A 13,690-nucleotide genomic window follows, 5' to 3' on the forward strand; every position below is an offset into this window, starting at 1 on the left:
TGAAATATAGGGTCGGCTTATGAAAGGGTCATACAGTTTTTGCTATTTTTACCTATCCATTTTGGGGGGTGGCTTATAATCAAACAGGTTAATGAACAAGTATATATGGTAGCTTATAAAAAAATACGAAAATATATCACACATGCAAAACACAAAAGCAGAGATTGAGATGTTAACAGAAGATGAGACACGCAAATATACACAAAGAAATTGACAACTACACAAAATGTAGTCTGAAGATGCATTATAAGAACTACACCATTTTCCATGATACTTAAGAATGTTTCTATTTTCATTTTATTTTTTCTACTTTCTATCTTTTATACTTGTGAAGTTGTACTACTTATTGCCACATACCAAGGATTCAATGATCCCATTCATTGTTGGGCCTATTTCTTTAGAAAGGGCCATCTGCTTGAGGAGTTCATAACACATCAGTAAACACTTCAGCAGTGTTTCAGGATCATTCTTTAAGAGGAGAAAAAGATTTTCTTTTTCAGGAATGGGAGAAAGAAAAACAAACATATAATACTGTCTTTCTATGGAAGTAAAATGTTCTCTTTACACTACATTCTCACTATCAAAGAATGTGATATCCACCTACAGGACTGAAAATGAAATAGAACTACAGTTAGTTGAATTTGTGGTTCATTTGTCATTAATTTTCACTTAAGGCACTTAGGTAGGAGAAAACTCCTTTTTTAAACTAGAGTATTAATTATATCCTCAAAGTACATAAACTGCACAAAACAGCAGTTACATTGTAGAGCATTTTTGATAGAGTACATTATAATTTACATTTGAAGTTCAAATGCAAAACACTGACAACTGGATGAAAAACAATGAAATGCCTATTAACAGCTTCAAAAGAAAATTAAATAAGACACAGGCCTGTTCACCAGTTGGTTGAAAACGAAAGTGAACTAAAATATCACTGATATAAAAATATAACCAGCACTTTTTGGGGAGGAGGGTGCGTGGGGGGTGGGAGAAGAGAGGGAAAAAAAAGAAAATAGAACCTTCTCCACGCGCATTTCTTTAATTTCAGGCTGTTCTGTTTCTTTTATCAGATCACTCTTGATGCATTCCAGCTCTCTTATTTTCTCTTTTAACACCAATGCACGATTAAAATCCTGCAGAGTAATACATTCCTCCAAAGCTTCTTTTGTTTCCAAAAGTTTCACTTTTATTTCAGCCAGCTAAATACACAGAAAATGAAAGTCACAACATTGTAACTAATTTTTATTAGCTGTAAAATAAATGATAGACTATCTGAATCAGTCAGTCAGTAGCACATATATACAAAGTGTGCTGTCTGTAAAAGTACATAAAATTAAATAGCCACTGTATACATTTCCTGTAAGTTACCCAAAATTCATTTACCTTAAGTTGTTGCTTTCTTATTTCAGCTGCATCTACAGGAGTGTCAACTGTTACAATGGGCTCACGAACCTCTGAGATAATTTCTGCAACCTAACATTGGAGGCAAAAGTTATTGCTATTAACACTGCTTGTTGTCATTGGTCTGACTCTCAGATCCTATAGACATATATACCTGGACCTTCAACATTAAAAAAGTGCCATCTCTCTGCATAAATCCTGAGCTTTCATTCAGATTTCTTTAGTAGATAAAACTAATACAATAAATTCCCAAAAGATTAGTGACACTTTTTGCCAATATACTGCCCTACCATACTACGCAAGAGGTCTAGAATTTCCTGATAGCTAGCTGAGTCTGGAAATGTGACAGAAAGGACTGATGCCTTCATAAAGACGCGTAACGGCCTGTGAATGTTTTGGTCAAAATTGGTTGAGATCTGCCAAGTTAGGAGACATTAAATACTGCAGTTTGTCAAAGGGCACCACTTTTTAAATTTAGTGGTATTTTCAAAAACAACCCATCAATATTTAGAAATCATACATTCTAGATTGTGGGTGTGCACATGGCTTATTTAACTTCAGAGTTCACATATCTTAGGGTGGATGGTGAAAATGAGGCAACGCTGGAAGAGAGGACCAGAATGGCATGTTTTTGCAGAAGTAACTATAGTGGTTGCTGCCACTTCCATTACAATAATCTGTCAAGGCTGTCTGTTACATGGCCTAAAAACAAATAAAACTACTTACAGTATGAATTCTCCTGTCATCATCTTTGAGAATGCTGAGCAATCTCTCGACAAGTGAAGATATAAGGGATGTTGAAGTAGTAGGCAGAATAAGAATCTCCTGCAAGACAGCCAGTAGACGCTTCCTGTGTTTTTTTAAAAAAAAGGGAAGTTTTACTCTTTTTCAAATTACACCCTCCTTCCTTAAAATACTGGGGAAACACTCAATATCTAAGATTTAATCTACTTTATTTATTTTGAAATACATTTGCTAGTAAAGTACTAGGTTGTTCTTAGCTGAACACTAATGAATTATTCAGTTTTTTTACTCAGTATTATTTTCTTCTGCTTTTACTAGATGACACCAAATTTTCTATGAAGTGTGACCTATTATCTAAATAAAAGTGAGGGGGTAGGAACACTCATTGTTTATAATTAGTGAAGAACACTTCTATTTAAGTTCTTTAATTAAAAACTCTCATCTTTCCAGGTGCAAAATGTCTTAACTAGATTAATACTACAAAACAACTTCATTCCTTCAATGCCTGCACAATGCAGTAAATCAAAACAAGACTGTCAGGCCGACAATACTAATTAATGTGCAGTTGTATCTGGAAAAAGGAAAAACATGGCATTGTAGGTTTTCAAGCTTATTGTCTCTCAATAACTTCCATGTCAAGTTTGCTCAAGTTGCAGGCAAAAAGATGGTTTTAATGTATCAATTAAAATAGTAAAATCTGCTTGAGATCTAAAATGGAATCTATGCCTTTTTCTTTCTGATATCACAATTCATGAAGAGGCTGTTTACTTAGAACTTAGACAACAATTCTGATGATTATGAGCAAGTCAGAATGGAAAATAAATGAATTCACTCTCCCATGGTGGTATTAGGTCTCCATTAACAACAGAAGTATTTTAAATGTATTGATTCACTGAAGTAAGCAGCTAGGACTCTGAATATACTCAGAAGCAACCCTGTTAAGCAAGGTGAGGCCATTTTTCAACCAGCATAGAAGTGTAATATTTTGACTGGCTGACATTTTTTTCTTTAGAAGTACATTCTAGATGTAAGCAAGCGGGTTTCCATAGTAAAGGCCAAGAAGTCAGTAAAAACAAACCTGTACATGCATACAATTTTACAAAGCTTACCTTCCTCCCTCTTCAGTGGTATCCATGCAGCCTATAATAAGAATCAACTGCTGACCTATAAATTCTTTTGTCAGCAAGTTTTCAATACAGGAAAAATCTTCCCTTTGTTCTTCACTCAGAACTGGCATGTTCTGAAGGTAACTGAACACAAAGAACAGTCATCATTAAATGCAGTATCTCTGTTGCAAAGTCAAAATACAAAAGTGTTCCTTCCTACTTCGTGTAACAAAAGGTTACATCTTTTACTATCACAATACATTAATGATAAAACATTTGAAGTTCATTCTTCATGTATTTTCTTTTTGAAGATTTATTCAATTCTGGAGGAACATTTATAAGACATGCAAATAAAGCAGCTTAAATGTATGAAATCCACAAAAACTACATTGAGATCTCTATAAATGTTAGAAGCAGAAAATGACAAAAGTTCATTTTGCATATGCAAGCTTAATTCTGCCTTGTGTGCAGGCATAACCATCTTTAAATATATATGCACCATTTCTCAAATAAATGAGCAACTTAAAAAGTAAAAAAAAAAAGATTTAGTATAACTATAGCATTGAATACCACATACCAGATATACCGAGTCTAAGGAAGTAATTTATATGAGAAGTACCCAGTAAGCCATTCTAACAAACACCATAGAGTAACACTGAAAATTTGCTGGCAAAGATGGGTAGTTCATATTCACAAGGAGAAATGTATCCTCGGTCATTTCCTGATTTTCTAGAACCCGTGCTTCTCTACATTTTTATTCCTTGCTATGCACACGTTCTGCAGAGCATTCCTTAGCATCAAAAGAAAACTTGATGTACAGTATAGGTCACAAAGTGTGATTTTCAACAACTTAAGTCAAATCCAAACATTTTCTCCAGAACACTTAGGCATTTTTCAGTAAAGGCTGTTTTTATGCCAAATACTAAGTCTTAAACTTCCTAAATCTAATCATTTCAGTGCTAGCTCTACTAAAGAAAATACTTTTAAGAATTTCTTTATAATGGGGTAAGTGTCTCCCCATCCTGCAATATACTTTCCTCATACTCAAATGTCTGAACCACTTTTTCCCCCTCAAAAACTTCAAAAAATTGTGAAAAAAATCAAAGGATAAAATATTTTTAGCCTGGAGAACAACCATTACAAAGAAAACACTTCTGAAGAAGTTGTGAGTCAGTTAAAAGATTTTCCATCTCTTACAGACATTATAAAAAGATGAAGAAACATTTTTAAAAGTGTTTGCAGCTTTGTATTTATGTCATTCCCTAGGACTCATTTGGGGTCATTCAGTTACAGACCTTCACAAGTGAGAGCTTAGAGCATGGATAAGGGCAGCATAGTCCAAACTAAAATTATATTTTAAAACAATTTATAATAGATTTAACATGTTGCAGCATAGGTGGCCGGTATAATAGGCATGGGGAGGCTAAACCCCCCTAAGCCAACCCTGCTCTGCCCTCTCCCGCATGCCAGTGCCCAAGAAGGAACTCAGCTCTACTGTCATCTGGAGGCCTGGTGCTAGGGGTGGACTGGTGCTGGGGGCCCAGCACTAGCATGACCCAGTGCTGGTGCCAGCCAGGGGCCTGGGACAGTTCGGCTAGGGCTCCTTTGGCTGTGGAGGGGAAGGTGGCCACTTGGGGCTCTAGTGGTCAAGGAGTAGGAGTGGGACCTTGAGTGCAAGGGTCGGGGCCACATGGCTAGCCACCCAGAAGGAGGGGTTCACACGTCGCCCATGTGCTGTAGTTTAGGTTTTCCAAAACCCATACTAATAAGACCAGGGAGTAGTGAAAGGGTGGGAGGACACTTTAAACCAACAGCTGCACAATTTATAACATAAGATGTAAAAGAAGGGGTGCAACTATTTTTCTGATTGTGTTCCATGGGAACCATTTAGAACCTGAAACCATTGCAAAATTCAGCTCCCTGCTTATTAAGCAATTTCATGCCAAAAGCACCTGTAATGGCTGCTAACTAATTTCTTGGCAAAATTTAAAGTTACCCCTTTGGGACCTAAATCTTTTAAATTACAGGGATCTCTCTGTGAAGGATCTAACAGTGTGTAACTCACTTCCCGTCCTGTGTCTCAAAACCTAGATTACCTTATTCCAGTCTTTTCCTGGTGGGAAGAAGACAGAAAGGGTTTGAAGAACATTGTCAGGAAGGAAGGAAGGAAAAAGTCCTTTATGGCCTCTTAAATTAAGATGTACATGTCATTATTTTACACCCAACATACTGGATTAGTGCTTTTATAAATATGAATAAATTTAATAAACTGAAACCTATAAAGTTCCTAAAGCATGTTACCAGCATCCTTTCTCTTTCTGAAGTTCCCTGCCTCATTTACCACACAGTTGTCAATTTCTGGAACAAATGAGGCAGGGGTCCTACGGACAACAGCCTAATTCACCACACATCCCAGATCACATTTCATCTTGTGCACTGAAAGAAGCAGAGGTCCTGTGGAAAAATTAGTATGCGATCAAGTAAGTAAAGACTGTATCATAATGCAAATGCACAGTGGAACTAAACTAAGGTTGCACAAAAACCCTAAATCTGGCATTTCCTAATTTCTGAGTCCTTGACTTTGAAACCTTTTAATAAGGTTTTTCTGGAATGTTCAGAGATGTTTAATTTACTCCTGGGGAAATTCTGCACCTCTGTGCATGCACGGAATTCGTCTCCCATTGATTTTTTTTTCCTCCACAGAAATAACTTAGATAATACTTTTACTTCAAGGTCCCAGAGACACAAGACAAGGTTTTCATCTCGAGGCCAAAAGACCAACAAGACGACACTTGATCACGGCCTTGGATAGGCCAAGAGACTACTTACACTTGATATGAGCCATCTGATGGAGAGGCACTGCAACTACTCCTTTCACCTACCAGGGGCTGCTGTGGCACCAGAAAAGAGGACAGACGGCTCACAAGATGGAGCAGTCAGCCATGGAGAGGAAGAGAGCAGAGGCTGCTTTTCTCACAGCAACATGCAGGGCCAGGTGAGCGAGAACAGTATATGGGGGTGTTTAACAGGGTGCTGGCCAGGAGATCCTGAGCCAGGCCCGTTAGCTCAGTTCCAATTAAGAAGTATTAATTGGGGCTGCCTGAGTAGGCTATACCAAATTGTTAGAAGAGAAGCACTTGTGGACCTCATTATCCAGGGAGCTATATAAGGCTGGCAGGAAGGAAGTGAAGGGACGGGGGGAAGAGAAAGGAAAGGGAGGAGCCAAAGGCTGTGCATCCCTGCTGGCTGGAGAAGCTAGCTGTCCCCAGGTTGCTGGTTTGGAGCAGACTCTAAACAGAAGGTGATGGAAGCTGACACTGAAAATAAAAAGCACTGGTGATTGCACTCAGAAGGGGTCTCTGGCTGATTTGTTGCGAGGGGAAGCAAAGGCCTCATTACAGGGGGGGCACAGACAGAGCAGCGCACATGAGGCTGCTGAATGGTCACCTAGACTGGCGTTCAGAAGAGCTAGTGGGAGGGACAGACTGGAGCGAGAGTACAGGAGCTAGCAGAGTGACAGCACTGAGCTGGGGCTGAATGGGAGTGGTGCAGGGATACATTGGCCCTGAGGGAAGAAGGTGCAGGGAGAGATGGGGGTGAGACAGATGTGCCTGTGGTCAGAGTCTGCCTGGGGGAGGCTTCCCAACTCCCTAACAATCCTTTCCTCCTCACAATAGAAACCTGCTCTATACTTCCCTCCCCCCCATGCACAACCGCCCTCCCCCCCAGATTCACTCCCAGACTCCGAGCAATTACTTCCTTCTCCCTCAGCTCCTCCATTACCCCTGACTCCCTCCAAGCCTTTGCACTGTTGCTAAGGAAGAGGTGCAGGAAAACATCTCTGTATTGTACTTTAAATGAATTATTACTCAAAGGTCTGTATTCATAGACCTAGTAAGGACTCTATTTGTCAAAAAAACATTTCCTGAATCTTTTTTTGTTGCCCATATTGTTATGGACATACTTGCTGACAGATATTTTGAAATAAATGACCAAAAATAATTGAAACTGGTGTGATTATATGGCGCAAAAAATTAAAAATATGTGCAGCTCATTAATTATGCACACACAGAGTGGCACAGAATTCCCCTCAGGAGTAGACATTGGGTAGCCCTAAGTATATCGACCTAAGCACTACACCTGTTGCACAGGTGAACTTAAGTTGATGTAGTGGGTCATTTACATCAGAGGGAGCTACGTTTTAGTATAGACACTTACACTTACAGGGTTAGGTTGATGTAATCTGACCTAAATCTGTAGTGTAGACCACCCCCAACAAATATTCTCAGCAGTTTTTCCTACATTCATGGTAATTAAGCATTTTTAAATAGAATTACCTCGACAGATAATCTGCATATGTGGCAGGTTCTGACAAAATCTGCTCCATCAAAGCTTCACCTTCTTCCCCTTTTGATTTTAGATACTCACAAAGGGATCTCCAATATAAAGCACTCTCAGCAGTTAGATCTTCCACTGGAATCAATTTCCTAAAAATAAAGAGAAATAAACACACGCACAAACCTGCTGAGATCAGTTAAAATATTAGAAACCTAAAAGACAGAGAAGGTGGGTGAGATAATACCTTTTATTGGACCAACTTCTGTTGGTGAAGGAGACAAGCTTTCGTGCTTACAGAGCTCTTCTTCAGGTTTGGGAAAGGTAAATACAAGATGAAAGATGTAAAAGCAGCAAAGAGTCTTGTGGCACCTTATAGACTAACAGATGTTTTGGAGCATGAGATTTCGTGGGTGAATATCCACTTCGTCGGATGCATGTCATTCACCCACGAAAGCTCATGCTCCAAAACGTCTGTTAGTCTACAAGGTGCCACAAGACTCTTTGCTGCTTTTACAGATCCAGATTAACACGGCTACCCCTCTGAAGATGAAAGATGGCTTAGTTTAAGTAGTTAACACATATTTCAAGGGACTCTTCAAGGTGAAGTGGCCCATTAACACCCCACCAGTCACAGGGGTGCACAAAAAGCAGGGGTGTTAGTGGGTTATAGATTGTTGTAAAAATCCAGTGTCTCTGTTCAATCCAGGATTTTTAAGTGTCTAGCTAAATTATGGATTTAAGATCCCACATTCATCTTTTTGAAGTGTTGTGTAGGTTTCCTTTGAGGATGAGGGCTGAGAGGTCAGATACAGAATGATCACTTTGTGAAAAATGCTCACCCACAGGTGATAGGGTTTTTTGTCTTATCATTTTTCTGTCTCAGTTCATTCAAGACCGTAGTGATTGTCTGGTTTCACCCACATAGCGGTTATTGGGACATTTAGTGCACTGGATGAGGAATACCACATGTAGTATAGGCATGTGTAGGACCCATGGCTCTTGAAAGGTGTGTTGTGAAGGGTGTTGATCATTGTTGCAGTGGAAATATTTCTTTCAGGATTCAGACATCTTTCCTGAACTCCACTTTCTGGCCTTCAAACAACCCCCTCAACCTCATCATCAGAAGCAAGCTCCCCACAGACCAGGGCTTACCAAATCAAAGCAGTATCAGACCCTGTCAGAACAATAGATGCAAAAGCTGCTCCACTGCTATGATGATCAACATTCCTCACCCACCATAATGCATCTTTCAAGATATGAGTCCTACACACATAACTTCCCCACTCAAACTCTATAGTCATTTATAGGGTCAAGGACCACAATGGCCCTTTTAGCCACAGCATCGCACCAGGACTTCACATTTAGCTGATTATACAACATAACTCCCAAGTCTTTTTCAGGTTTCAGAGTGGTAGCCAAGTTAGTCTGTACCAGCAGAAACAATGAAAAGTACTTGTGGCACCTTGAAGACTAAAATGTATTTGGGCATAAGCTTTCATGGGCTAAAACCCACTTCATCAGATGCATGGAGTGGAAAATATACATCTTCCTACTGTATTTTCCACTTCATGCATCTGATAAAGTGGGTTTTAGCCCAAGAAAGCTTATGCCTCAATAAATGTGTTAGTCTCTAAGGCTACGTCTTCACTACCTGCCGTATCAGCAGGTAGCAATCGATTTCTTGGGGATCGATATATCGCATCTCATCTAGACGCGATATATCAATCCCCAAACGCGCTCCTGTCGACTCTGGAACTCCACTAACGCGAACAGCAATAGCGGAATCGACAGGGGGAGCCGCGGATATCGATCCCGCGCTGTGAGGACGGTAGGTAAATCAATATAAGATACTTCGACTTCAGCTACGTTATTCACGTAGCTGAAGTTGTGTATCTTAGATCGATCCCCTCCCCTAGTGCAGACCAGCCCTAAGTCCTTTTCAGTTTCACTGCTTTCCAGGATAGAGTCTCCCACATCTCGTAAGTATGGCCTACATCCTTTATTCCTAGATCATCTGCTTGAAGCCACCAAACCAAACAATCCAGATCTCACACATTATCAGTGACTTGTCCACTTCATTATTTACCACTCCCCTTTTTTATATAATCAGTGATTATTTTGTTTTCTTCCAGGTTAGGTTATTGATAGAAATATTAAATAGCATTGGGACAAGAACTGATCCCTGTGGTAGCCCATTATAGACACCAGCTCAGTGATGATTCTTTTTACAATTACATTTTGAGATTCCACATTGTATTTCACTGTGACCATCTCATTACATTTCCCAGACTTGAGGAAGAACTTTGTATAAGCTTGAAAGTTCGTCTTTCTCACCAACAGAAGTTAGTCCAATAAAAGATATTATCTTACCTAGGATTACCATACATCTGGGTTTTCCTGGATGTACCCTCTTTTTTAAATCTTTTTTCTCTGTTCAGGCAGAGTTTTCAAACAGGAAGTGTACAAGTTTTTAAAAACTAGAAAAGCTACAGGTCAGAAAGAGCCCTGATTGGCCTCTCTCCAGCATCTGCAGCTGATTGGTCCATTCCCCTGCAAGCCACAGCTGCTGGATTCCCCCCTCCCCGCAAGGCTCCAGCTTTCAGTCTTGGGGAGAGGGGCCCACAGGAAAGCACTGTCTGGCAGCTGTTGCTGCATCCTGGGCTTGTGCAACCCACCCACCAGTGTGACAGGGAGCAACACTGCCTGCTCACCTCTAGTGAGTACCCCCACAAGCACCTCCAACTGTACCCTCTCCCAGTTCTCCCCCTGCTCCAACAGGGTCTTCTTTTTGGGAACCTGAAATATAGTAACCCTAACCTAACCCACCTTGTCTAATTTTGAAACTTATAAGTTAGCCAGTTTTTTGTATTGTTGCAGTTTCTTAATCAAAATGCCTGGCAGTACCAAGCCAAATGCCTTATAGAAGTCTACGTATATTACATCAACATTACCATCTTTATCAACCAAACTTGTAATCTCATCAAAAAATGGTATCAAATTAGTTTGGCAAAATCTATTTTCCATAAACCCATGTTGATTGGCATTAATATTACCCTCTTTTAATTCTTTATTAAACTGAGTCCCTTATCAGTCATGTCATTATTTCGCCGAAGGTCAAAGTAAATTATTCATCATCCCATTTACCCTTTCAAATATTGTCACATTTGCTTTTTTCCAGTCCTCTGGGACTTCCCCAATGTTTCAAGACTTATTAAAAATAATAATTTTTTTAAAAAATCAACACAGAGGGTCCTCAGTATAAGTCTCCCCTTTATCTGTTGTTTTGGATATCCATCACTAATCAAAAGGGAAACATGTTCCGATTCACGTTAGTCCTGATCCTGATCCACATATCCATCGTTTGCATGGATCAGGACCGACATGAATTGGTTCCCCGTATTGTACAGTACAGTACTAGTGTCCATGCCCCTCCCTCCCTCCCAGTGCCTCCTGCCTGCCGCCAATCAGACATTAGGCGTGTTCAGGAGGCACACGGGAGGGGGTAAGAGGGAGGAGTGGGGATGGGGTGCTCGGAGGAGAGGGTGGAACTGGGTGGGATGAGGTGGGGTGGGAGTGGAGGGGGGGGCAGGAAGAGGCAGGGCGGCCCTGTACAGTACTGTCCTGTATACCTCCCAAGTAGTGCTCCTTCCACTGTCATATGGGGATAGCGGTACATAACTGCCTACTCCACAGGGCTGCTGTGAAAATTAATCTGATAACATTCCGTAAAGCCCTTTGAACAGTGCTTTATAAATGCTAAGATTAAGTGGCTGTACAGTGCCCATCATGGGTGCAAAATGCATTCAAAGTGTTAAGAGTGGGCCTGTGTCTAAGGGAACGTCAGAGTGTAACATTAGAAGTGAAATTAGATGTTATAAAGTGTATTGAAAGAGGTGAGCATGCAGCCGACATTGCTCATATTGTTATTTTGCCTGCTTCGACAGTACGCTCAATTTTTAAGAGTGCTGATCGAATTCGTAAAAGCACTAGAAGTGCTACAAAATTGTCATCAATGAAGATAATGAAACAGAGAATCAGTACATTGGAGAAAATTGAATGTTTGCTGGCTGATTGGATTGATGACCTCCATGAAAAGAAAACATCTGTGAGTTTAAGCCTGTTTCAGGAGAAGGCCAAAAGCCTGTATAACGATTTAAAAGAAAGAGAGGGAGAGCTCAACAGCAGAAAAAGAGACCTTCAGTTCTAGTCATGGGTGGTTCCATGGATTTCAGAAGCGTGCCAATTTACATAATGTAAAACTCACAGGAAAAGCAGCTAGCGCAGATAAAGAAGCAGCTGAAATGTTTCCAGTGCAGCTAAACACAATTGTTTCAGAAGGAGGCTACTCTCCAAAACAGGTTTTTAACATCAACAAGACAGGCCTTTACTGAAAGAAGATGCCAATAAAGACTTATATTTCTCGTGACAAGAAGACTGCTCCTGGATTCAAAGCCTCAAAAGACCGCTTAACCCTTCTACCTGAGGGAAATGTAGAAGGCAATTACAAGCTGAAGCCCTTGCTTGTCTACCACAGTGAAAACCTAAGAGCAGTGAAGGGCTACGTCAAGTTTCCTCTCTCTGTGATTTGGAACTCTAACAGAAAGGCCTGGATGAGACACAATATTTTCCATGACTGGTTTGTAGACCATGCTGTCCCTGAATTTAAGGCTTACTGTCAGAAGGAAAAGTTGGCCTTTAAGATTCTCCTTCTGTTGGATAACGCAAGTGCCCACGAATTGGACTATGAAGCTCTCTGCTTGAACGTCAAGGTCCCATTTTTGCCACCCAACACCAAGTCATTGCTGCAGCCTATGGACTAGATGAACGGTCTGCCAAAGTCTCCAGGGCTCTCAATGATGCAGTGGCTTACTACAGGGAGATCTAGCATTCAAAGATTCATGCAGGAGAGCAGATGTCGACAAAAATCCTTTTTTAAGTCCTCTGCAACCAAAAAGCCAGCCACGGAAAAGCCAGCACACGAAAACTTAGCCACCACTCCTACCTAAGTTTAATGTAATTGACATTTTTATACTGTATTACTATATTAAAATGTTCTATGTGTTTGAACAGTGTTAGCAGAGTTAACTATATTATTTTATACAATGTTTTATGTGTAAAATGTGTAATGTGTAACCTATCATTGTAAAAAAGGTACAGTTTAGATGAAAAGAGCATTGTCATAGGCGAGTGTAGTGGACGTTGTGAATGCCTCCTGCCCATTCCATTATTTCTTATGGGGAAAAATTCCCCTGTATATGTCGTTTCGGTATCCATTGCTCTTTTCAATAATGCAACCCCGATATATACAGGGGACCCCCTGCATTAGCAATTCAGGTAACTCCTCAGCCAGCTCTTTTAAAACTCTTGGATGCAAGTTATCCAGAGCTGCTGATTTAAAAACATATAACTTTAGTTGCTGCCGTTTAATATCCTCCGAAGCTACTATTGGAATGAAAGTATTTCATACTCCTTGAATCGGACATGATTTGCATTTGGGGAGAAAAATAGAACAATTTATTAAACACTTCTAACTCTTCTGCACTATTGACAATTCTGCCACTACCATTGAGTAAGGACAATTACCATTGTTAAGGTTCGTTTTGTTCATAATGCTTAAAAAAAAAAGAAACACACACACACCTCCCCCCTTTACGGTCCTTAAATTGATAAGGGAAGCAAAAGGTCACAAGGATAATGCTATAGTCAGCAGAAGTTCTGCTGACTATAGCATTATCCTTGTGACCTTTTGCTTCCCTTATCAATTTTTTACAATTTCCAGTTTCTACTATACATTCATTGCTATCAACTTCCTCTTTTTTCCTTTTGCTGTATATTATTTTGTATGCTGCTTGAACTTCCCCTCTAAGTCATGCTGTTCTGTTAACCAATGTAGCCTTCTCTCTCTCAATAGTGGGATTGTGACTTCCTAGGCATGTAGTAACATGTTCTTAAACAAACACTTTCTAATTATCACTGACATTTTTCTATTTAATTCTCCTAGCTGATTTGGCTCAAATGTTTTAAACTTTGTGAAACTGGCCCTTTTAAATAACAATTTAAAAAAAAGAGAAGACAGACATTAAAGATGGTCAAAAGTATAA

At 39.9% G+C, this 13,690-nt stretch overlaps 1 protein-coding gene across 2 annotated transcripts in view; it reads right to left on the reverse strand.

Moving 5' to 3' along the window:
• NCAPG (non-SMC condensin I complex subunit G) overlaps positions 1–13,690 on the reverse strand; it is a 38,392-nt gene that overhangs the window by 16,872 nt on the left and 7,830 nt on the right. For both annotated transcript variants that reach the window (XM_050947437.1, XM_050947438.1), the window contains 6 exons: positions 7,589–7,738; positions 3,255–3,395; positions 2,128–2,251; positions 1,384–1,473; positions 1,020–1,199; positions 358–468 (listed from right to left, as the gene is read on the reverse strand). In XM_050947437.1, the coding sequence (XP_050803394.1) occupies positions 358–468; positions 1,020–1,199; positions 1,384–1,473; positions 2,128–2,251; positions 3,255–3,395; positions 7,589–7,738 (796 nt within the window). The remainder of the gene's footprint in view (positions 1–357; positions 469–1,019; positions 1,200–1,383; positions 1,474–2,127; positions 2,252–3,254; positions 3,396–7,588; positions 7,739–13,690) is intronic.

Source organism: Gopherus flavomarginatus, chromosome 3 (assembly GCF_025201925.1).
Source record: "Gopherus flavomarginatus isolate rGopFla2 chromosome 3, rGopFla2.mat.asm, whole genome shotgun sequence".
In the NCBI taxonomy this organism is placed as follows: domain Eukaryota; kingdom Metazoa; phylum Chordata; order Testudines; family Testudinidae; genus Gopherus; species Gopherus flavomarginatus.